The sequence below is a fragment of the Xiphophorus hellerii genome, chromosome 12, assembly GCF_003331165.1.
Source record: "Xiphophorus hellerii strain 12219 chromosome 12, Xiphophorus_hellerii-4.1, whole genome shotgun sequence".
NCBI classification, from domain to species: domain Eukaryota; kingdom Metazoa; phylum Chordata; class Actinopteri; order Cyprinodontiformes; family Poeciliidae; genus Xiphophorus; species Xiphophorus hellerii.
In genome coordinates this window covers 1,930,951-1,956,486 of record NC_045683.1, presented here as the reverse complement: position 1 = coordinate 1,956,486, position 25,536 = coordinate 1,930,951, and the positions used below count along the sequence as shown (strand labels likewise).

The 25,536-nt window shown below is 40.7% G+C and overlaps 2 protein-coding genes across 3 annotated transcripts in view; one reads left to right on the top strand and one right to left on the bottom strand.

Annotated features, from left to right (window-relative positions):
- The first annotated feature begins 2,364 nt into the window (after positions 1-2,364).
- Positions 2,365-7,471, top strand: LOC116729286 (probable G-protein coupled receptor 21). Its single transcript, XM_032577716.1, has one exon. It carries the CDS (start codon positions 4,059-4,061, stop codon positions 5,094-5,096), a length of 1,038 nt encoding a protein of 345 aa, XP_032433607.1. The 5' UTR covers positions 2,365-4,058; the 3' UTR covers positions 5,097-7,471.
- An 8,279-nt stretch (positions 7,472-15,750) lies between these two features.
- The window catches only part of LOC116729282 (spermatid perinuclear RNA-binding protein-like), a 36,101-nt gene continuing 26,315 nt past the window's right edge, over positions 15,751-25,536 (bottom strand). The window contains exons 12-18 of one of the 2 annotated variants that reach the window (XM_032577710.1): positions 23,087-23,295; positions 22,017-22,166; positions 21,336-21,470; positions 19,796-19,936; positions 19,593-19,716; positions 18,296-18,346; positions 15,751-16,315 (exon numbers count right to left, since the gene is read on the bottom strand). In XM_032577710.1, the coding sequence (XP_032433601.1) occupies positions 16,227-16,315; positions 18,296-18,346; positions 19,593-19,716; positions 19,796-19,936; positions 21,336-21,470; positions 22,017-22,166; positions 23,087-23,295 (899 nt within the window). In that variant the 3' untranslated portion in view covers positions 15,751-16,226. Of the gene's footprint in view, positions 16,316-17,239; positions 18,209-18,295; positions 18,347-19,592; positions 19,717-19,795; positions 19,937-21,335; positions 21,471-22,016; positions 22,167-23,086; positions 23,296-25,536 lie in introns of those variants that run through there. The other variant, XM_032577711.1, reaches the window with a different exon arrangement.

Below are 25,536 nucleotides of genomic sequence, written 5' to 3'. Positions count from 1 at the left end.
TTATTCATTAACACCACGATGAACCCAGGAACTGATGAACTGAATAAAGTCTAAATTTATTGCCTTTCTGGTGATAAAATGAGGATCTTTTCATTTGAAGCAGGTTTGAGAACAACGTTTAACCGACTGGAGAGATTCATCTAAAAACAGAAATGTGGATTTAGTAGTTCTTGTGCTGGTTCATGATCAGAAAACCTCTAATTCATGATTAAATTAAGTAACTCAGTGGATTCCTTCTCTTTGGCTCAAAGATCCTGGAAGCTGTTTGTGTGATTTCAGTATTTTGCTGTTAGAATGAAAAAACTCCCAGAAATCTCGTCTCTATTTTTGTTTAAACTGAGAAAACATCGTTTTTGTACTGAAAACACTTTTTTGTAAAGTGTTTTTTCTGCAAATGTATTCAGATCTGCTGATATGATTATTTCCACCTTTAAATTGAGACTGAGATCAGACTAAATATTTAAATATTTTAAGTTAAAATAAATATTTTAAATAATTTGTTGAAAAAAGCTGATTCTGCTGAAAGAAAAGAAAGGAAACAAGCGACTGGAGTTTCAAGAGTGGCCACCAGAGGGGGTCAGTGGTGTGATAGAGTGAAATGTTACAGTCAGTTACTGGAGCATCTGACAGCCAGTGACTCTTTAATGCTGCGTTAATCACCAGAAGAGTCTCAGTTAAAATATTTTCATATTATATACTCAGATCTCCAGGTTCAGTTTGAGGCTAAAATCAGTAAAATCTGGTTTCCAGTCGGAGCATCACTGACTGGGTTATAAAATGTCACAGTTTCTTTCATGCATAAATTCTTCTGGGTTTTCCTCTTTTCTGTTTTTAGAAAAACAGTAACAGTGTGACCTGAAGGAGCTCCCAGAGGAATTGAATAAACTTTAAGCACATGTTCACATGGTTGGGGTGGGGGCAGTTCCTGGTGCCACAGTCAATTAAGATTTGGTTCATGTCTGCACAGCTAATAAATGACTGAACAAACCATCAGCGCTGCAGGAGGACGCAGCCTGTTCCTGCCTCTGCAGCAGAGAGGAAGTCAAACCAACGTCTGATTCTTTTCTGCTGCACAGAGCATGAAGAGCTACATGGTGAAATGGCTGCAGTATCAACTTCCTTTTGTTTTTCACTAAAATGTGGAGTAAAGAGTCTGCAGGATGTTTGCTGTGTGGACAAACCATCACTCAGAAAACAGATGAGTGATGCAAACTTCAAAACACAAAAACAAAAACAACAGAAAACAAAACAATAAAATAAAACGGGAACCAAAACTAAAATTCTGCAAATATCAAAAACAACATATGAAACGCAGCAAACTTGATCCACAGAGCAGAAGTCCTCCAGACCACTAGGGGGAGTCGACAACCAAACCAAACTGGATGTCATGATTTGAAAGCAGGTTCAGAAGAAGACTGGAGGAAGAAAGAAAATGTGTTATACTAAAGTCTTTTACAATATTATAGAACAGCAGCATAGTTACACAGGTAACTACTCAAGACTCCCCCTGGTGGTCTGGAGGAATGAGGAGCATCTTGCTGATTCTGGATGTTTCTCCCTCAGCAGGGAGGCGCTGTGCTGTGACTCAGGAGTTTTACCAGCCAGTAGCTGCTGCACTCGGTGACGTTCCCTTTGATTTCCAAATGGAAACTGTTCGTTTGGGGAAGTTTGATCCTGGCAACAATCTGGTTAAAAACACAGCAAGAAGGTAGAGCTGCGATCTCCCAACATCTTCCACAGACCAGCAGGAACGTCTTCTGGGTCTGCAGGTTTGCTGTTCTTCCTTTTGGCTGTGGCCTGCTTCGCTTCAGCTGTGGATTTCTGGAGCACAGAAAAGACTGTAAATGGTGTTTGCTTCTGCTGGTGGGTCCAGGTGGTCATGTGGTGGCAGCTCTTCACGGTAATCTGCTCCACCCACAGATTTCAGGATGTGGTTTCGATCCAGAACCTGCTCTTCCTCCAGATCCTGTAAGCTTGCAGTTCTTTGTTCTCCCACCTTGTCTGCTTGTCTGCTTAGTTTCCCAATAGTTTCCCTGATGTTCCTCCATCACCTCCTTCCATATGACATTTGCATCCTGGGTTGATCTGACTGAAGTCCACCAGAGCATCTTCAGGATCGTATGTTTGTTCTTTTCCTGAGACACTCAAACAGTGAAATGTTTGAGCTTTTCAGGTCCAGCTCTGGTTTCTTCAACAATCCCAGATCTTAGCTGATGTCCAGCTCGAGTCTCCAGGTGGGTCGACTTCTTCTTACAGAAGGTGTTTGTCTGAATCAGGTCATCATCCTGATTCAGACAAACACCTTCTCATTCCTTTCTCCCAGTCCATGCCCACCATGGTGCCCCTGGTAGCCATGGACTGGGAGAATCTGAAGATATCTCAGCTTTTATCAAAAGTTTCCTTTCTTTCTTTTTAGTGGTTCAGAAAACAGATTTTCCTCTGTGTGTGTTTCATGTTCAGCTGGAGCGTCGAGTCTTTGCTGGTGTTGATTTTCTCATAAACCTTCGTTTTAACGCTGCTGGTTTAAGGTGTGTGTTTGTGTTTGTTTATGTGTTTGTGTGCGGCGGCTCTGAGCTTCGGTCAGCAGCAGGCTGAGCGTCACATGATCCACTGTCCAATCACACAGTGATTCTCCTGTCCACCTCCAAGCTGAGGAGGATCTGGTGGAGGTGAAACCATCATGATGTCTGATCACAAAACACAAAACGCTGCTGAGCCACAGAAAGCTGAGCAGATGTGGCATCAATGACCTTTAACCTGGAAGAACAAAGGAGAAACAAAAGGTTGAGACAATAAAACAGCCAAACATCTGACTGGTGACCCTTGAAATCTCCGTCAACCAGGACAGAAACGTCTGTTGTGAAGCGGCTTCATTGTTGACATGTTGTTATGGAGACAGTTTGTCTCAGTTTGTTGCAGCTCCTCGTGTTTCTCCTCCTGTGGACGTCAGTCTGCAGGCTGAGGGTCTGAAACCTTCCGTCTCCATGAAGTTACAGTTCAGCTAATGTCTGGAAAAAGAGCCGTTTAAAAACCTCCAGAATGTAACGTCATAAATCAGCTGGCACTGCATGTTACCTAGCAACCCCAGCAAAGCCCAGCCTGTTGCCTAGCAATGCAAGGAGAGCTCCAGCAGGTTTGGTCAGCTGGTTTTACTGCTGCACAATGGCTGCTGGAAAAGAAAACGATCCAGAAATCACTTGCTGCATTTTTATTGGTTATGCAGGAGGCTCCACTTCTGCTTTTCAAAGAAGTACAGTTGTGTAATTACGCATTTGTTTGCAGCTATTTTCACATGTCAGAGTAAACGTTGAGTTCGGCGCCAGCAGCAGGATTTAAAGTGACAGGACGCCCTAAAACAGCTGAAAATACAAAACTGAGACCAAAATCTCATCATCTAAGAAAAATGCAATGAAGATGTTTCAGAGCCCAGTGGCCCATCCTAACATGTTCATTCGCTTTAACACAGACCTGGAATCACTGCAAGCATTTCTCTAAGAAAGCAGGAAACCATGGAGAGAGGAGGAGGGAAATGTCTGTGAGGAGGAAGGAGGAGGGATGAAGAGGAAGATAAGAAGCAGGGGGAGGAGAGGAGAGAGGCATTGTGGGTCCATCCATCCTCCATGCGGGACCCTGCAGCCGGAACCCCGGCCGTCTTTCTTTTGGTTTGAGGAAAAGCTCAACGTGTTTGGAGTGTTTCCATTTCCCGGCAGCAGATGAAGGAAGGCGGCGGCGTCTGGACGTCTGTGTGCGGCGAGCAAAGCTCAGGGTTAGGATCTGAGCGCGGGGTGATGAGAGGAAGACGAGTTGCTCTGCAGCATCACTCTTCCTCCTTATTGTCTCCCCGCCTGCAGCAGCAGCGCAGTCCGGCTGCGTTATGCCTGCGTCTGAGGGGAACCGCTGCTGCGCGGCCGGGCCGGGCTGAGGGGGGGCCGCGCTGACTGCAGGACAATGACCCGGCTTGGTTTTCTGAGCAACAAACCAGACAAACATTTTGAGGATTTAAAGGAACGGAGTTTAAAGATGGGATGACCGCTGTGTGGCGCTGAACCCGACCCAACATGAACTCCTCCTCCAATCCGAACCAGAGCGGCTCTCCTTTGTTCTGCCTGCTGGGAGCGGTGGGTTACTCCCACCGCCTGGACACCTGCCTGCTGGAGGCGGCCATCATCCTCTTCCTCGCTGTGCTCATCATCGCCGGGAACCTGCTGGTGATCTTTGTCTTCCACTGCGCGCCGCTGCTGCACCACCACAGCACCGGACACTTCATCCAGACCATGGCGTGCGCCGACCTGCTGGTGGGCGTCAGCTGCCTGGTGCCGTCTCTGTCCCTGCTGCGCTGCCTCCCGGGCCTCAACCAGCAGCTCGCCTGCAAAGCCTTTGGCTACGCCGTTTCTGTGCTGAAGAGCGTCTCCATGGCGTCGCTGGCGTGCATCAGCGTGGACCGCTACGTCGCCATCACCCGCCCGCTGTCCTACGCCACGCTGGTGACGCCGTGCCGGCTGCGGGCGTGCATCGTCCTCATCTGGGTTTACTCCGCCCTCGTCTTCCTGCCGTCCTTCCTGGGCTGGGGGAAGCCCGGTTACCATGGCGACGTCTTTCAATGGTGCGCCGAGTCGTGGCGGACCAACCCGACGTTCAGCACCTTCATCGTGGCGCTGCTGTACGCGCCGGCGGCGCTCACCGTCTGCTTCACGTACGGGAGCATCTTCCGGATCTGCCGGCAGCACACCCGGGAGATCAGCCAGCGCCACGCCCGCTTCGGCGCGCAGGCCACGCCCACCGGGGGCGAGCGCTGCGACGGCTGCACGGACAAGCGCTACGCCATGGTGCTGTTCCGCATCACCAGCGTCTTCTACGTGCTCTGGATGCCCTACATCCTCTACTTCCTGCTGGAGAGCGCCGGGCTGTACCGCCACACGGTGGCGTCGTTTCTCACCACGTGGCTGGCGATCAGCAACAGCTTCTGCAACTGCGTCTTCCGAAAAGGCCTGGGCAGTCTGCTGCAGCCGCTGCTGCCTTCCTGCCTCGGCTGCGCAGACGGCAGGAAGGCCCCGCCCCCCGGCAGCCTGCGCACCGACACGCGGTGCCACGTCTGACGCTCTGCAGCCGCGGATTGGCGGAGGTGTTTCAGAGCGTCTGTTTGGCGTCTGCAGGACCGCAGAGAGGCGTCCGAGCTGATGCCTGCTGGTCCTTCTGAGAAGAAGTGAATGAAACTCAGTGGAGGAACAAAGTTTGACCCCAAACTGCATGAAAAAGGTCAATGTGTGAATTCAGAGAATCGAATTAACACGTAAAAAGACATAAAAGGAAAGTCTAGTTCAACCTGCAGTCAGATCCAGCAAATGCAAAAAGCGAAACAGTTTATTGCCTCATTTTCATCCAAAAAAACTTGGATAATTAATTTTTTTATTTTTTATGTTGGATTTTTGATAAACTTACTGTTTCATTCTCCTAATATTTTAACCGTCTTCTGTTTATATTAAAGTTTATTTTGGCAGTTTTTCAATTTTGTTGTCATACGACTTTATTTTTGTAAAAGATAATAATTTTTTAGCCTGACTGTTATATTTTGTTAGTTAACCTGAATTCAAAGTCCAAATAAATAGGAGATGCAAAACACAACAAGATGGCCGCCCTGAGATCTGGAGACGCCAGGATTTCATTGGTGGAAAAAAATCCCTATTTTCCAAAGCTGTGATGAAGTGATGGGATGGACTGATGGTTCCAGGGACGGAGGTGGAGGTGGAGGCGACGGCCGCTCAGACTGCAGATGTGGAGGATCTGTGTGAAAATCTCCTTCTGATCTGATCTGAGCTCAGGAAGCTCAGCGGCTGAAGCTGAGTGTTTGTTCAGCCTGGATTCATGGAAAATGTTGATTTATGAATCAGCTCAGTTCTCTGACCTGCGGCGTTTTTCCACCTGCCGCCTGCTGAACGCCCAATAAGGAGACAGACGGTTTATTTATTTCATCAGCAGATGAATCTGAATCTGAGGCGTTTCTGTTTGCTGCTGTTTGAAGCAGAAACTTCCTCCTGATATGATCCGAGGTTTTTTTTTTCTCTTTTTCATAATTTTCTCTTCTTAAAGGTTTGATGTGCTTCTCTCTCAGCATTATGGAGAGTCTGACAGTAACTGTACCTTTATATTAAAACCAATATTTAAAACTAAACATTTTAAAACAAAAAAAATGAAAGAATTATTACTGTTGTGGCTAATTTTAGATTATATATTGCTCTAATTTTGACTATTGTGGCTGTAATAATGTATCTAACTAGTTATTTTGCTACAAAAACAAAAAGTGTTGAATCTTTAATGTCTTTTGATTCACTCATAAAACTGATCTGAAACCAGTTTCTCATATTTTGAGGTTCCTGGATTAACTTTGACTTCAGTTTCAGGTTTTCAAGTTAAATTTAGAGTAAAAAACCAGCAGATAATTTAAATAATGAGGTTCCAGCTGATCCAGTTGAACTTTAACATCCTGAACAGCAGCTACATTTACGTTTCTCTGTCGTCCTGCTGTTTCTAAACGGACCGAAGTCTCGATCCGGCTCCATTTTACCGCTCAGACTTTAACTCTGGCAGCTTCCTGTAACTTTTTACAACTTTAAAATGTAAAACAAAATAAAGAGATGCTGCTTTTCCAGAAGATCTGAGTTTTTACAACCAGAAATAAATGGAAGAGCCAAGAAAAATGAAGAAACATGAGTTTATAACTAACATTATTATTCTAGAAATGCATTTTTCAGATTTGTACCATATATTATCACTTTATTACGGCATAAATCACCTCATAGCAAAACGTTTCACATTGTAACATTTATATTGTGTAAAGGTGATAATTGATCCTGTTTTCCTCAAACGCGTCGCATTAACAGAGGATGCGTCTGTTTGACCTCCTGGAGGTCAACATATCTCAATCTGGGGCTAAATAGGATATTTACACTGTAAAAACCTGATTTGTCTTTTTGTCAAAAATAGTATGAATATTGTAATAAAATATTTCTTGTACTTTGAAGTTTAATATCATGAGTGGCACCAAGAAACGAAACTGAACAGCAAAGTTTGATTCTTCCAAACAGGAAAACCAGTTTAGATCCTTTAGCTCGGCGGCTAACAGTTTGTAGCAACAGGAGGGGGAGGGGCAGCAGCGTTCTTTGATTCTTTTCATCAAATTCTAATATTTTATCTGGGATTTCTCTAAATGGAAATGAGATTAAAATCTTCACTTATTAAAGCTTAGTACTGAAATCTGACCCATAATTTAATAAACCGTTTCATTTTTGTGCCTGAAACGGTTTAATAAAGCAGAATTTCATTAAAATATTTTAAACATCATAAGATAATCATAAAGTCTGGTTTTAAAACCATTAAACATGAAATTCAGAGTTTCTGCTTCTGATTTTGAAGCAAAAGTTTTTGCTCAAAGACCAGAGGAAAAAAAAAAACTGGGAAATGAAATAAATTAAACTGAAAAGTGAATGTGAAGGTTTTTATTAAAGGTTTTAATTAAAGGTTTTTATTAAAGGTTTTTATTAAAGGTTTTAATTAAAGGTTTTTATTAAAGGTTGTTATTAAAGTTTTTATTAAAGGTTTTTATTGAAAGTTTTTATTAAAGGTTTTTATTAAAGTTTTTATTAAAGGTTTTCCATCTTATTGTGGGTTTTATGTGAGAGAAATTTAATCCCAAACCACAAACTGTTTTAAAGGTGAAGCTTCATCTATTTTTATTAATCTGAGACACATTTTGTATTTTTGTGGATTAACAGAAAGAGTTGATTTAAAGAAACTTCTGTTTGTTTTTGTGAATTTTCCATAAAAATCTTCCAGTTTTATTGCATTTAAAGAGCTTTGAATGTTTAAACTTTAACTTTCCTCTCTGAGGTTTTCCTTCAACAAAGTCTCTGTAAAAACCTTCGGTTTGCATGAACTGCATCTCATTTATGAGAAAAATGCTGAAAAGCAGAAAAAACTCAAACTATTTTTAGTTTTGATGAATAAGCTAAAATTAAAAACGATTTAAATGAAGGAAAATGTCTCCTGAAAAATGATGCTTCAGTATTTTCTTGATGAGCTCAAGCAGCAGGAAGGAACAACTAATTACATTTATTTGTTGTTTTTACAGCAGCCGTTGTAACAGGACGTCTCCTTGTTGGAAGTGAACTGAAATGACGCGTTTCATGATTTATTGCTGCAGAAACATTAAAGTTAATTGGATTCATTGATTGAGTTAATTGGAAACTTGTTGAAAACAGATTTCACTTCAGTTATTGTTTTTGACTCTGCAGTCGATCGAAGGGAACGAAACACGTTTCAGAAACTCATGAAGTGTTCAGAAAAATCTGAAATAAGTTTAAAATCACATTTTGTAGAAAATTTTATGGATGTGCAATTTAAAAAAAAAAATTAAGAGCATGATTTAATTATTTCTTTTGTAAGAGAAACAGAAAAATGTAGTTTTGTTCCTCTGGGTCTTCCATAGTTTAAAGGTAAATATTCAGAAACTTAAAAAAAAATGTTGCAGGTTGTAGATTATTGTGTAAAAAGCTTCAGAACCACAGAAATCAGTTTTCTCTTGTCTACAGTTCATTTATTTCCGGCTGATTCAGAAGTAAAAACAAGCAAATATGAAAAAAGAGAAAATAGTTAAAATTGTTTAGTTTCTATGTTTCATTAAAACTCAGCAGGTTTTTTAAAGTGTTGCAGCTTCATCAGTAACGCTGCAACACTTTAAATGTTTTATTTAATTTTATTAATGGTTTTTATTCTGGGTTTAATGAAAACTCTGAGTTTATCCTACAGTTGATGTGTCGGACTGATCGGTTCTGATCTGATCGGTTTTGTTCTGATCGGTTCTGTTTTGATCTGATCTGTTCTGATCGGTTCTGATCTGATCGGTTCTGTTTTGATCTGATCTGATCTGATCTGATCTGTTCTGATCGGTTCTTATCTGATCGGTTCTGTTTTGATCTGATCTGATCTGATCTGATCTGATCGGTTCTGTTTTGATCTGATCTGATCTGATCTGATCTGATCTGATCTGATCGGTTCTGTTCTGTTCTGTTTTGCTCTGTTTTGTGTTATTTCCTGGTTTTTGTCTGAACCTAAATTCTTAATTCTGTTTTTTGATGTTTGATGTTTTTCTCTGTCTGTTGATTCAGTTTAATTTATTTAGTATTTTTTCCAGTCAGAAATATTTCTGTTCACTGTCAAAAACACAAACAATAACTTTTCAAAAGTTGCACTCAGAATTTTCTGTATGACTAATTTGTATCAAAAATACAAATTAATTTAATATTTAAACTTCTTTTTATTGCTCTATTGCCAAATATTTATTCAGCTTATTTATCTATATATTCAGAAAACGGACAGAATCTGTTAATCTTCCTTCTTCTGCTGTGAAAATGAATTATTTAAATGTATCTGATACATTTTCATTTGCTGTAGCAACACAGATAAAACGTACAGTTTTTACAATCCTGCCATCTTTTGGAGTTTGTGCAATAATCCACAGTTTATAGCAGATTAATAATCCAGACAAAGGGCTTTAATCTCTGAGCTGTTTGGTTCTCAGCATGAGGAGAACCAAACAGAAGTTTACTGTAAATATTGTGTGTGATTAAAACTTGATTGTTCTGTTTGTTGATGTTTCTGGATTCATTTTAGGTAATAAAAAAATAAAAACCTTAAAGCCGTTTTATTTTTTTATGTTGGAAAAAACCGTTGGAAACACATCAGACTGGATTATTACATTCAGCTTTAAAGATATTTTTTGTGTTTTTCCTTAAATTTTTTTGTTGACCTTTTATGAAATAATTAAAAACACACATGGCTCATTAATAGTTAACCGTATCAAACTTTACTGATTTTATTCTTTAAAAATATAACAGATGTTTCTAGTTGGGTTTCCACGCAGAAGGAAAAACTTTCTATTAATGGAAATAAATTGTCTAAATGAGAAACAATCAGTTATATTATTTAATGTCATAAACACGTTAACATGAAGTTCAGTGGGCAGAAAGGATGATCTGGTTCTGACAGAATATCAAACCTGTGATGGATTTATTAATTATTCTTTATTTTTTATGTACAGAATAAGAACCAGAGAGCTGGGGAGAATGTTAGATTAACGTAACTTGATCAAATACAAATATCAGTTTTCAAACGATCAGTTCATTTATTAATGTAAAAAACGATCAGAATTCGTTTTCTGCCTTTTTTATTCAAGCTTTTGTGATTAGAAAGTTGAATTCATTCTAATTCCCTTCGGTTCAGTTTGATTTTGAACCATCGTTTCAGTCGGCAGTGAACTGGGAACTGCTTGGACACTCAGATGAAATCAGTTCAGTTCCTCCTGCTGTTCTCCTCCCCTTGAGCCTGTTCTCCGTCTCACTCTGGAGAAACAGAGGAGTTTGTCTGGATCTGTGTGAAGAACACAACATGTTACTGATAAAGAGAATTATGATAAAAGTATTTGTAATAAAATCATGTAAATATCCTGTTCTGGGTCAGAGTGATGCTCACGTCCCATTAAGGTTTATTGTCTGAATGATTTGTTTCTGCTGACGGATCATCAGCAGGAAAACATGAAGCTCAGTTAACCAACAGGCAGCAGGACGAACATTTAAAACAAATAAAAGTCTTTCTGTTGATTTTAGTTCCCCAAACCAATTCAGCCTCCGTTCTGCTTGAATAAATTTACTTTCTGTAAACTTGCTGATGTCAGCTAAAGCTTTTAGCAGAAAGTCAAACCAAATGTTTTTACAGTGTTGATTCTCTCTGTGTTTACAGTGTTTTCTTCGGGTCACATGACTGTAGTTTCATTGCCAGGCGATCGTTTCCGCCGCCTCACATGATGCTGCTGAGGAATGAAAGGAATCTGTTCATCAGAGGAAACTCCAGCGAAGGAAGTGATGAGGGAAACCGACGCTCGGTCTGTTTCTGTGGCTTCAGGCAGAACCCAAAAACACTAAATTCATCCAGTTGAGCAAATGAAGAAGTCATGTTCTGGATTTGTTTTTGTTCTTTTTTCTTTAAACTGAAAACGCTCTGAGCCGTAGTTCACTTCCTGCTTTTGGAGCGTTTCCGGTCCGATTGGCCACAGAGTCGGCCTTCTGTCACCGGAAGAACATTTCCAGGATTAAAGGACTGAAGAGAAACTCATCCACACATTTAGAAAAATCAATCCTGCAGCTGCAGCTGATCCAGAACGCTGCTGCTGGAGTTCTGACTAAAACCAGGAAGATAGAAAACATCACCCAGTTCTACAGGCCTTCACTGAGAGAACAAACCTTAAACTACTGCTGGTAGTTTATAAATCACTGAATGGATTAAAGATCTGCTGGTCCTGGTTCTGCTCTGCCTCCAGAACCAGAACCAAGCACAGAGAAGCAGCTTTCAGCTTCTATGCACCACAAATATGGAACAAACTTCCAGAAAACTGCAAAACAGCAGAAACACTGAGTTCCTTTAAATGAAACATCAGCATATTTAATGTGTTGTGGTTTCGGTGATGCCACTCGTCAAACTGTCGGGTCAGCTGTTGACTGATCTGTGTTTTCACTTTGTCATTTCATGTTTTCATTTTCCCCGTCAGGCAGAGTCGGTTCAGTCGGTTCAGTTGGTTCAGCACCAGAGGGTCCCAGGGAGCCCTGATCCCTTCATCTAAAAACATGTTATGTCAGAGTTTATGTTTTTATTTTCCTGTGGGAAAATCAAGATGCTGTCAGTCAGGAGGAAATGCCTTTTCAGAGGCCGACGGCACCAAATTTGGGCCAGAACCGAGAGCAGCAGGAGGGAGACGGGGGGGAGGGGAGAGATTTATTATTATTATTTTAGCTTAAAACTTTGTGTTTTTATCACATTTCGGTGTTGGAGGCGCCAAATATCTGCTGGCATGAAGATAAAAGCTGGTGATGGATGTTACGGCTTTCTAAAACGTGTTGGGATGTCTGCAGTGAATCGGTCCAACAGAAACAGAGAAACCAGACGGATGTTGGTCCGACTGGAGCCGGACTTCATCCGGCGCCGCTGCAGGAGACACTGAGGCTTAGGTTTTATCTGCAAAACATAATAATTAAAATTACAACAAATAAAAGCTTGAAGTATTCCACTCTGTAATAAATCCACGGAGCTCCAGGATTTTATGATTGTTGTGATTTTTTTCTCACAAATTTTGTGATGATAGATTAGAAATTATTGGAAGAAATTTTGCAATATATTTTGGAGAGTTTGGAAATACAAACATCTTTTTTCCTTAAAAAACTGAAATATGTAGATTTTTTATTACTCACCATATTGATCACAAACCACTTGGTGATCGATCGATCGATCGATTCCAATCCCACCAGTGGAGGAAGCCGTGAGCTGCTGCTCAGTTCATGATCCAAGTTCAGCTTCAGATCAGGAAAAGTAACAATCAGGCAGTAAAACCATGTTGTTGTTTTTCCAGAAAAGGATTCAGACATTTTGAATTTGTGTGAAGTATCAGAGATTCAGGCTGAAGACGTTGAATTTGTCTGATTCTCATGTTTCCACGCCGACCTGCTGCTGCCGCCGGCTCTGACCTGAACCGAGTTAACGTTCAACAAACTGTTTTAGGGAAACTGAACGTGTTTGAGTCTCGGAGGCATTAAAGCATCTAAATGTTGTCTGAGTCGCAGTTTGAAGGGAAACCGTCGCCCAACGTGAGTCTGAAGGTTGTGCTTCTCCAATCAGACGCCTGATTCTCATCAAACATGGCGGCTTTCCAGGAACAGCCGAGGATTCTGGGTTAAACTGCATTTATCTGTCCTGTGATGACAGCAGAATGAATGAATGAATGAATGAATGAATGAATGAATGAAAGAGCTCATGTAGGAATGATGAAAGGAAAAACATCAAATCACAAAGTATTCCTAGAAGTGAAATGTGAGAATTGAGAGTTTTACCAGAGGTGGATCCGGAGTTTTTACCTGCTGAGTGAAAACTTCATGACAGGAACAAACTCAGCGTCCAGGAACGATGCAGAGCCTAATTAAATCCAGTTCTAATGAGCAGCTGTATCGTCATGGAACCAGAACCAGAACCAGCTCAACATCCGGAGCTTTAAGGGTTTCTTCACAGATCATAATGAGAGTTTTTCTCTGCTGACGAACCGACTTTCCTTCAGTGCAGGGGAGCCCAACGTGGGTCCTGGAGGCCCGGCATCCTGCATGTTTTAGTCTCTCTCTGGTTTAACGCGCCTGGATCAAATGATGTCTAGGAAGAACATTGACCTGCTGAAAAGGTTGTTGGTAAAACCAGGGAGAGAATAAAACATGCAGGATGCCGGGCCATGAGGACCCACTTTGGGCTCCCCTGCCTCAGTGGACCTGGACAGATGAGATTGTTGTGGATCCTTGGCAGCAGCAGCTGCAGCTGTCAGGATAATGAACGGATCGAGGTTCTGACCGGCCACATCCCTGCAGCGCCGCCTTCACAGTTCTGAATCAGAAAAAGTCCAATATTTCTCTCCCTCGTTACAGAAAGAGAAACTCATAAAACACATGAAGTGAAATGTGTGAAGCCTGAATTTTTTGTTTTAAAATAATAAACTAAAGTTCAGGTTCTGGAAGAAAGAAGAGAAACTTCCGCTGATCTCAGGTCAAACTCACAGGTTTGCTGCCATCTAGTGGCTAAAGTGGAAACCTGCTGAATTGTCAAAAATATTTTTCTTTTGTCAACAAAAAGCTGAAAAATATTTTTTATTGCTTATTTGTCCTCATCTGTTCATGCCTCCTTCTCTCTCGCCTTCATATTTCATTTTCTAACATCTCTATAATATTATTTTGTCCAGATTATAACTTTTTAAACTCTTGTTTATCGTATTTCCTCTCCAATTTCTACATAATGAAATTAAATAACACAGATTTACCGTGAAATAGATGGTATCTTATTGTGAAATATTTGCCATTTAAAATCTTTTTTCCTTTCCGTTCAAAACACAGTTTGATGTTAAAGTTGACCAGCAGAGGGAGCTGCTGTCACATTTGCGAACTAAAAAGATTTGAGTCTTATAAAAAATAAAGTGCTGCTGACATTATGCTATATTTTCAACATCTGTAATGAAGCTTTTTTATTTTTCATAATTGTTTCTATAACTTTGTTGTTTTAGGTTAAACATAGAAAACATTTATTTTATTTATTAATCTTCTGATTTCATAGATTCAGGTCTTACAATTGGTTAATCGGATAAATAAAAAAGCCACTTTGTGCAGATCTTTCATTTTATCATCTACAGCTAAAGAAAGAGCTGAGATTTTTTTTTCTTAAACCAGGTGAAGCTAAAACTGAGGAGTTTTGGGTAAAAACAGGCAAAAGTTTTCATTTCATCTGAAAAGATAAAACAGATATTTTTTGTACAGTTTTGTCTTAATTAGTGAGTTTGTTGTTCTTTCAGCAAATGGCCGTTTTGGACGTTTCAGTTAACGATTAATCGATTAGTAAATCAGCGAATGGCCTTGGAGTCTTAATGTCTAAATGTTTTTGTTTTAGAAAAACTGACAGAAACTCTCCAATCCATGAAACCTCCAGTAGCTTCAACACTTTTCCTAACATTTCAGGATATTTTAATGCTTATTTGTTATATAAGTGCATATCTATAAACACAATAAATCTAATAATAATTCAGTTAAAGTGTTTAGAGGCCGGTTCGTTCCTCGTCCTGCTCCTGGACTTCTCTTTGTCCCGATCTGCTGTCAGAACAGTTTGCTTTGGACTAACAAGGTGATTAAACCCACGGTGAACCTGACCGCTCACGCAGCGTGACAAACTGCCGCCATGCGCCCACGTCGCGTAATCCAACACCTTCTGGCTCCGCGTCCCGCCGCTAAAAATACCGAGAGGATCTGGAGGCTCCGTCTGAAACGAGCAGCGGGCCGAGGCGCAGCTGTCAGCTCGGTGTCAGGAATGACGCGGAGCTCCGCTCTGAGGTCAGCAGAGGTCAGGCGGGGTCAAGGTTTCCCCATGAGGTGTGAACAGCAGAATGGAGGAGTGTGTGCACACACTCCGCAGAAAGTCTCTGCTGGCCCTCAGAGCTGCTGCTCAACAGAACCAAAAGGCTTCAGGCTCAAACTGCCTGTTTAATCTGATCCAACCAAAGAGTTGATTTCACTGGACAACATGATTCTGTAACATCAGTGGGATGTTCAGCTTCTGGTGGAAAATGTCCAAACATCAAGATTTAAAGAGGAGATGTTCTGTAAAATCAACTTTTTACATCATAACTCTATTCACAAAGAACAAACCTGGAGCGTAGCGTTGAGTCTTTCATGCAGAAATCCTTTAATCTCCATGGCAACCATTCAGCTGTGCAAAACACCTGGGTGGACCTAGCTCCGCCTTCGAGGCGCAGCTCCTCCTCAGAGCTTCTGTCTCACAGAGCAACCTTCACTCCTTGAGACTAGCCAGTAGTAAAACTGCTGAGCTCATTATAGGAGCTGCTGCTCAGTAAAATGCTGGTAAAAATGTTAAAGTTAATTTAGTTAGTTAGTTCTCATGTTGTGAGAACTTCCTGAAGGCGGAGCTTCAGAAAGAGCAGGAGTTTTTAAAGAGACAGAGGCCCAATTTCTAGACATTAAATCATAAGTCATATTTTACATATAGCATTTTTAAAACAACTGAATTAAGTAACAGTTACTTAGTTGTGCTCTAAAATAGAAAACACACAATAACTGCCCCCTAAAAAAAATCCTGCTGTTTGTTCTCAGACGGATTCCAAACAAAATAAAATGATTGAAAATGTAGTTTTTAAATTCTCCAGCTCAGGACCAAAGTTACCGCTGAGATACAGGAATGTTTAATACAGGATTAAATACCATCATCATCTGATACAGCGATATGCAAATATGTGTTTTGAATACAAAGTTACAGTCATGGCTGTATTTACATTCATAAATATGTTAATAAATATGTTCAGCTGCTGCTGAGTTTATACTGAAACAGTAAATATTTCCACAGAGTTTCTGGGCTGCTTGAGTTTCTCTCCGAGACGTTTTGGGCCCCTGAGGCCCTGAAGGCAGCCAGAGTATTGCTTTGTTTTCCTCAGGAACCAGAACTGGACCTGTGCTGCCCGAAGCGCCGCCATCGTCCTCCATATTGCTTTCAGTGCTGCTGCTGCTGGCCAAGGAGGAAACCAACAGTTTGAGAGGACCGGAGTTCAAACCGGGCTTCGGGTCTGGATTCTGGTTCCTGTCTGGAGCCGGAGGTCAGAACAGATCCTGAGGGCCCAGGTGGATGATGATGGGCGTGGCGATGGGCTGCGGCTGGTAGTAGGCACTGTCGATGTACAGGCCGCCTGCAGACAGGCAACAACATCTGGTCACAGAAACATCTGCTGGACTAAATGGACTTCAGAATCAGAACCAGTTTGACGGAAAACTTAAAGGTATAACGACTCTCCTAACATCTATTAGATCCTTTTACTTTCATTCTTTGATACCTGTAGGGGTGATCACCGCTAACTAAAAAGCTAGCTGTGCTAACCCTGAAGCACTAATCATAAACATTAGTTCTGCTAACGCTAAGGCGCTACACCAACATGCTATTTAGAGGAAGCTAATGCTAATGCGCTAGCAGAACTAATGCTGCTATTAGTTCTGTTCAGAACTAATAGCTATTAGTGGAAGCTAATGCTAAAGCGCTACACCAACATGCTATTTAGTGGAAGCTAATGCTAAAGCGTTAAATTAAGTTTCAGTTTTATAGCTGTTTGATATCGCAAACAACTATAAGCAATGCATTCTGGGTACGGAATAAATGTACCTTGCTGCAGCATGAACAGACTGCCACTTCAAAATAAGAGCATGAATATAAACCTTACTTGAAGATTTATTTAACAGTTGATGAGCAAAACTTCAACACAGATGTTGAACTTTATTCCGCTGAAATTTTACTAAACTGCGCTAAATGTTTTCAAAGTAAACAACAAACATTAGACATTTTCATTCACTTCCTCCTGCAGTCGGAGGTTCCTGGTGCAAACTGAACATCTAATATTCTTTAGCCCTGGATGGGATCGTCTCCTTCACTGGTTTCATCTCTGATAAAAACCCAGGAGATTCGGGTCAGAACCGAACCGTCCGCTGTAGAGTGAAGGTAGATTATGACATCACTTCCTCCTGAAACACTGCTGTCATGTGACCACAGAGTTAAATTATCAGAACTGGTTTTCCTGCTGAAAAGCTTATTGTAAAAATAATAATAAAAAAAAAAATCAATCAACATTTGACAAAAATATTTTTATTTAAAAAGATTATTATTAACAGCCAGGTCAAAATAAAACAGTAGCAAATGTAAACAGTTGATATGACATGAAAGGAAAAATGTTTTCTGTGCAACTGATCGCTGTAAACTTTTCAACACCAAAAAACCAAAACCAAAAACAAGCCAATGAATCACAGGAGGGAAAGTTAAAGGAATATCCGACACATTCTGGGTTTCACTGCTTCATCACAGCTTCGTCACTGCAGAGGGTTCTGGCTCAAACTAACTGTGTTTTTATCCTCAACACAACAAACATTTCAAACACAAAATATAAAACCAAAAATGACAAAAACCCACAAACTAAAACATAAGCACGCTGCTGGAAGAGCTGCTCTCTCTGAAACAAACAGGATTTCATCCAGGCTGTAACTTCGGCTCCATTCAGCAGGATGTTCAACTTTCAAACTTTCTAACCTGCAGCAGGTGAAAAAAACTCTTGTCCAAAAGCTGCTGATAATAAATCTAATCTGCATCAGATCCGTTTATTTCCTTCAGCCTGATATGATTTAACATAATCATCCTGAAAATATTAAAAAGTCATAAACGTTGGTGTTTATGGATCAGTGGAGCCGGGCTGTGACTGATTCTCCTCTGCATGTGGAATGTTGAGTCACTTTATGCAGATTTGAAGGTGTGAAAACGAGAAGATGTTTCTGGGTCCAAATGTTTTGGATTATTGAACATAATTCTTCTTCTTCTGTCTTTAAAGCTGCAGAATTAAACTCATCAACAGTTTGTAGCCGAAATGTTTGATGTCAGACGCTGATCCTCAGCTTTAGTGGGGATATTCCTTTAACGGGTGGAGGGGGTGGGGCTAGTAGGGGTAAAAGTGGGCGGGGCTAGTAGGGGTACAGGTGGGTGACGGGGTAGATGGGGGGGACTCTGATGACGGGAACAACTACTGAGGGCAATCTGGAGGGAAGACCTGAGGAAGAGCCAAAGAACAGAAGCTGGAGTGATGGGATGATGGATGGATTATTGATTATTGATCAGAGAGGCAGAGGGGGCTTACTGTAGGCAGGGAGGGGGGCAGCAGGGCTGTAGCCGTACGGCGCACCAAAACCTGCAGAGGAGATAAAATTTCCGTCACCATCAGAAAACAGTTTAATCTGTTTTCCTCAATCTGACGGTCAGAGAAAACCTCCAGACATGCAGCTGGTTTCCTCAGGGGGAGGAGGGCAGAAATATCAGAAATGCATTAATAACCTGAGGAGAAAAACCGCCTCACTGCAGCACAACTCCAGTTTGTTTCAGAAAGAAGCTGAAAACATCAGAACTACAAAAACATGCAGCTTCCAGTACAGGTGACATTACGCTTCATTTTAAACGAGATGGGATAAATCTACACACTAAATGAAGCAATACAATAAATGTCCACCCCTACGTCCTTCTTTGAAAAGCAGAAGTGGAGCCTCCAGCATAACCAACAAGAACAAAGCTGTGGTTTCTGAATGGTAAGTCAACAACTAAAGACTTTCTTTTCCAGCAGCCATTGTACAGCGTGTGAAGCGCTAAAACTAGCTCCACTTGGGTTACTAGGTAACGAGGGTGATTGTGACTTGATGATCTGGAGGTTTTTGAAACGGCTCGTTTTCCAGACACAATAAACATTAATTTCTTGCCAGAAAACAACTGGGTATTTTTCTGTTAATAAAACCAAAGAATGGAAGTAGAATTTTTAAAACTAAAGTTTCTGCTAAACATTTTTTAGACTGTTTAGATCAAAACTGACGGTTTGTTTCTTCTTCTGCAGTTTGTCACGTCTTTGGGTTTTTACATCAGTCCAAACATGCAGTAAAGCTTATTAAGTCTGAAACACAAAACTCTGAGACGGCCTGACTGAAGCAGAGTTCTGGACAGTTTAGCCTAAATATAAACTTTTAAAGAATTCAAAACATTTTTAACTAATCTAAACTAAATGTTTATGGATTATAGATTTTTACAGTTTGTGCTCCAACATGTTTTGTGTTAAAGTCTCAGAGAGGAAACCAGACTAACGTTCTCACAGTGAACCTTCGTCTCCAGCAGGAACAGAAGGTGTTCATTTCAGTCATGAACAGTGATGCTGCGGGCTTCCTCTGCTGCCAAGAAAATGTGCCAATCGCCATGGCAACCAGAAACTAAGCTTGCAGGATTTCAGCAGGTTCGTCTTTCAGGTATGAATCCATCACAAGGAAACAGAAACGAGCCGCTGCAACGTTCAGAAGATCTTTAAAGGAAATTCTAGTTTTTTCTTCATGTTTTGATCCAAACAGCAGAAAAATCTTCATTTAATCCTGAAAGATTATTTAATCTGCAGCCGGACCCACCTGGGGGGATGTAGCCGTGTGTGGGGGGCGTGCTGATGTACGGCGCTCTGGGCAGGATGGGGACCCGTGGAGGTCTGGTGGCGAGCGTCGGGATGGTCAGCACGGAGGTCAGGGGTCGCTTCGGCTGCACAGACACAGAGAGCAGAGCTGAACTGAAGCCACTGGCCAGCGGGGGGCGCAGTCTCCCTCAGAGCTGAACTCACTGCTGGGTTGAGGCGTTTCTTCTTCACGTTGGTCGGTTTGGATCCGGAGAACAGGCTGTTGAGAGCGGCGAGCGCCGCGCTGGCTTTGGCTACCTTCTTATTGGGACCGGTTCCCCGGAACACCTGCTTATCCACCTCCACCTGCAGGGGGAGACAGAGAGACACGGGTCAGAGGGTCAAGGGTCACCTGCCCGGGTCAGATCAGATGCATGCCTGAGGAGCTGCAGCGACATTTTCAGGGTCCGTAAAGTTTTCCCACAGTAAAATTAAATCATTTTTCAAGGTACGTTTTCAAACTTTGGAGATAAAAACAATACAAAGTCAGAATTTCTTTTAATGTCATTGTGCAGAAATAATGCAAAACCAAATTTAAATTACAAAAAATACAGTTTCAATTCACTATGATGCGATTATTAATACTGTCTATGCTCTACAGCAGGGAGAAACTAAACTAAACTAAATATAATACAATTTTACATTTGGAATGTTTCTCACCATCCGACTGGTCCGACAACAAAACACTAATTTAATAAAAACTCCCCAGTTTCAATACAGCTGTTTAACATAAATAATAAACTATCAATAAGTCACTGAGTTAATAGGTGTAGCGGCTAAAATCCTATATTTTAGGCTACTGGTTGTTGTGCTTGAAGGCGTTGTTCTTACGTGCGTTCAGTAGAGATTTACCATGTTGATCTTTAGTTTGACTCATAAAAGGTCATTTATTGAACAGAACAATGTCTATTGTTTGCTACTTCAATGTAGCTACACGTAAATTCGACCTCAAAACCTAAACCAAACACAATGGAAAACTGTTGCCTCTTCCCACTAACAACACCTGAACAGAATCACCATTGACCTTAAATACCCATCCCCCATCAGACACACAGAACTCAAAATGAAATTCGCCCCCTGGTGGCGATAAACACAGAAAAGGATAAATGGCTCCTACACTAGGAATAATAAATATTCATTGCATTAAAACAATCCAAACAAATCATGTGAAGATAAATAACCTTCCTGCTCAAATTAGAGCCTGAAACACAAAATACAAAAAAAGTTTTTAAAAAACTCACTTAGCAAATAGAAATAATTTTGGTGATTCTAACTGACCTAAAGAAGAAAAGTTTGATTTAATTTCAGACAGTGAGAACATTTTTTGTTATTTTTTTAATAAAATGTATAAAAATATCTGATTCCGACTGTAAATGATCTTATAAAATGTAATCAAATGTTAGATTACACTTTATTCCAAAACTGGGCAAGTTGAGCATCAAGAACTTTCAAGGATTTTATACTGAAATCAAACCTTGAACATAAATAATTAAAATCAAAACACTTTTAAACATTTTTAAGAGTTTTGAAGGATTTCCAGCTCCTGTCTGAAGCCTGAATTCATCCTTAAATCTCCAGAGATCTGCAGGAAGCTTCCAACATCAAACACTTCCTCCCTCATCACTTCCTACTGAGCTGCAGTGAGAGGAGAGGAAACCTATCAGCATCTCTCGGTGTGTGTGTGTGTGTGTGTGTGTGTTCATGCCTCTATGATGAAGCGTTTGTCGTAGCTGCTGCCGCTCTCTGAGATCAGCTCGTACTTCAGGCCGCGCCGCTTCTCGTTCAGCTCCATCACCGGGTTTTTCCCGCCCGCCGTCAGGATCGGACCCGGAGCTCTGGACTGAGACACAGAGGCATGCTGGGAGTTAGCGGGTTGTCATGGTTCTGATCCGGTTAATCCAGATCAGAACCCGGACCTTCAGAGTCCCTGTTGATGTTAAATTAACAGCACCTTATATAATTATTCATAACCTTAAATTTGATTCAACATTTAGTCAAATCACCACAATCTGATGGATTTTACTGCAATAATAAATCATTTGATGGTTTGATTAATTAAACAAACTCAATTTCCATTTGCATGATTTATTGTTTTTCTCTTTTCTCTCTTTCAACCAAAAACTGGACGATAAACGTTTGGTGTTGATTTTTTTACTCTAAGAATCAACAGGAGACATAAAGCAGGAATCTGAACTGACATGGATTTGAGGAAACAGGAAGTCGTCGTTTATAAATTAATCATCTAAATATCATAAACAACAGAGGAGAAAAAAAACAAAACACCTTCCCACCTCAGACTGATCAGATTTCCAGTTTGTTTTATGCTATAAAGACACTTTGTGGTGTGTGTGTGTGTGTGTGTGTGTGTGTGTGTGTGTGTTATCACCTCCTGCGTCTCCGTGGAGGAGGTGACGGATGTGGAGCTGGAGCTGGTGGAAATCCTGTCGTTCTTTCCTTCTCCGTCAGACTTCTCATCGGCGCTCAGAGAGTCCAGGTCCCCGTCTGAGGCGAGCACGAAACCCAGAGCCTGAAGGGCCTGAACGGAACCAGAGACGAGACTTTACCGTTACCATGGAGATGAGCGCCTGAACGGAGTGTCTCTGAGCAAGGCACCAAGCAGCGGTGGGAACCGCTAACTAAGAAGCTAGCTGCCCTGAAGCATTAGCTCTGCTAATGCCAGAGCGCTACACCAGCACGATGTTTAGCAGAAGCTAATGCTAAAGCGCTAGCTTTAGCCACGTTGACATCCACCATATGTAAAGACATGTGCTACCTCATAGTATAGCGCCCCCAGCAGGATCAGGTTTGGAATTACACAGCTACCTGAACGGTTTGCGCTGCAGGAAGTGATTCTTGGTTTCAGTTTTATAGTTGTTGAGTTTTGCTGACGCTAAAGCCTCGGTCAGGAAACAAGAATATTCTGGAAGGATCTGACAAACTTCTTCCATCAAAAAAACTTTACAATTACTTTAACAAATAAGGCTGATTTATTTGTAATGGAAAAATGTGACCTTAGTGATACAGAAAATGTATGTTGTCAACGTTTTAGTTATTCACAGTAAACATCATTCACACCTCCAAACATCTGCAACAAAAATCTGATTTCCAGATCTGATTATCTTCAGGACTCTATCCAGACCATAACATAAAGTTTAAATCCTAAAGCCATTGACAGAAATACAACCTGTGAGATGAATTTCATTTGAACATAATTTCTATATTCTTTGATGCTCAGTTATTATATTTATGGTTATGTTTTCTTCTCTACTGTTTTTATTTTGTTCCTTGTTTTAAATAAAGTGAAAAAAAATTGTGAAGATATGGAACTGCAACTTAAACAGACTTCACCCCCTTCAAAATAAGAGCATGAATAAAACATCTAACTTGAACAGAACATTTAACAGAACCGTCGGGTCTGGAGAACCGGGCCGTCGGGTCTGGAGAACCGGGCCGTACCTTCAGGGCCACCTGCAGCTTGGCCGTCCTCTTGGAGTTCCCGCTGGCCTGGTATGTGGTTCCCTGGATCTCTACAGACATGGTGAAGACCGGAGCGTGGACCGGACCCGACTGACACAGCAGGCGGTACTGAAGGCCCGGATGGATCTGGTTCAGACGCATCAGAGCGTTCATGGGATGGTTCGGGTCGGTCATCCTCCAGTCCAGCACTGCAGAAACAAAGACGCAGATATTAAACCCAAAGATCGCTCAACAAACATAAAACATTTCTGAATATTTAGGAGAAAATTAAACCAAATAAAAAAACTTTTTTTATAAAATCAAACTAAAGCCGGTTCTTCCTGTCAGAGATTTAATCTCTGAGTGCTGAGATTTTTATCAGTTATAAAACAAAAGATTATAATCCAACAGGAACAAATATTTTCAAAATAAAGCTGGATGATTGATGATCAAATGGTTGACTTTGAAGCGATCCCTCATACTGAACATGCATGTGGCGACAGTGGAAAGAAACAACTTCCTGGTTACAGGAAGAAACCTGGAGCAGAACCAGAACTGGACTCAGTGTCACAGAAAGCGAACCGGTGTTTGATTCTCTCTAAAGTTTTAACTTAATCACATTTTCAGTTTTATGATTTCAAGAATGATCGACGTCCAGTGATGATGCAACGTTCTCCGTACTGATTTAGTAATATATCATTAAATTAACATTTGATTTTACATATTTATATTATTGTAGAACCCAAATTTAGAAAGGGTTTTGCACTCTTACCTTATTAAAATAAATTCACACAGTTTGCAAATATATTTGGAAAAATGAGTCAATTTCTAGCAAGATGGAGTCACTCTACGATTGAAAACGCTTCTTGTATTATTAATAGTGAAGTTTAATAAATGAATAAAAGCTGATTTTGCATCAATAAAATCAGCTTTTTTTGTTGGTGATAATTTAGCTAATTAAAATAACGTGCTATTAATCAGGTTTATATAATTAAAAACATCATCTGGACCCAGAAGGTTTAAATGTTTCTGTAGTTTCCACTCAGACTCCAATTCTTCCTCTGTGCTTTGCTGTCTGACAAAACCTGGAGCTGTGGATTTATTTTACCAGAGTGATGCTGCATGTTCTGCATCACTACTCAGCAGCTTTTCTTCATTTTAATCCGTCCTCAAGTAAATTCCCACCATCAGCAGCCTTTAACGTTTCTTCAGAGAACCATAATGAGCTGATGTGATAAAACATCAGAGAAAAAACTCTTCTCTGCTCCCAGTGGTTGAACTTACAGCAGATTATTCAGGTAAAAATTCATTAAAAACAGAAATAAAACCTGAATTTTGTATTTTTAGACAGAAAAAACAAACAGTTGTCTTAAGGTTCAACAATAAAACTCCAGCAGAGAGGAAAGAAACAGCCGAAAAACAAAGCCAGCTCCAGTGGACGGATGGGATCGTGAGGGTCGTTAGGTCTGGATCCCACCTGAGGGATGTTTTCTGCAACACCAGACAGAAGCAATCAATCCTCAGAGGGGTTTCTGATCCTGAAGCAGCAGGCGTTTAACGGCTGCTCTGGTACAAATGTTGGAGTGTTTATGGCTCTGAACGTGTCGACCATTTTAATCCCAGAACCATGAGAGATATCAACCTGTCCTGTTTTTATTCAGTCAAAAGTCACAAATAATATTTATACACAGTTAAATCTGTAACAAAAGTAGTTTGTTTTTTTTACCAGTATGCTGCTGCACAGGTGTAAGTTAACAGGATGCCAGGATGGAAAAGCATGGAGGAACAACTGCTGCTGTTTGTTAAGAGTGCAGCAGGATTTTATTTTATTTATCATCTGAGTCCAGAAAAATATTATTTCCAGAGGAAAACTTCTTATTTATACACAGAATATGGAAGCATGACTAAATCTGTATCTGAATGGAGGTCGAGAACAATCTGCTTAATTTAATGTACCACAAAATAACTGCATGTTTAATTAATTTATTAGACAATTTATTAAATATGCCATTAAATCATTAAAATGTACAGCTAGATAGTCGATTCCTGTTCCTGCAGCGTCATCATGAAATTATTTCTTCTGTCAATCTAGGCTGTTAAAGTTGAGGGGCGGAGCTAAAGCGGACAATGGGTGGGTCTAATTGTGGGCGGGGCTAAATCTAAGTTAGAGGCGGGGCTAATTGTGGGCGGGGCGAGAGTGGAGTTAGGGGCTAATATTGATACGCTGAACTTGACTAGTTTAGCCTGATTCTTTGAAAATTATGGCTTCTTTAGTTCTGGAGGATTTTTATGGCTGAAAATTATTTTTTTTAAAAACAACTGATGTTTTTGAATACAGATATAATAAATGCACGTTTTAAAAATATGTTTTGTGTAAATGTATTTCAAAACTGAAAATGGCAGTAATACGTTTTCAGATCTGATTTTCTTCCTTAGGTTGGAAACTCTGT

What these genes read in the sequence shown, in the direction of transcription:
- LOC116729286 (XM_032577716.1), top strand. Translation starts at nt 4,059, where the DNA reads ATGAACTCCTCCTCCAATCCGAACCAGAGCGGCTCTCCTTTGTTCTGC.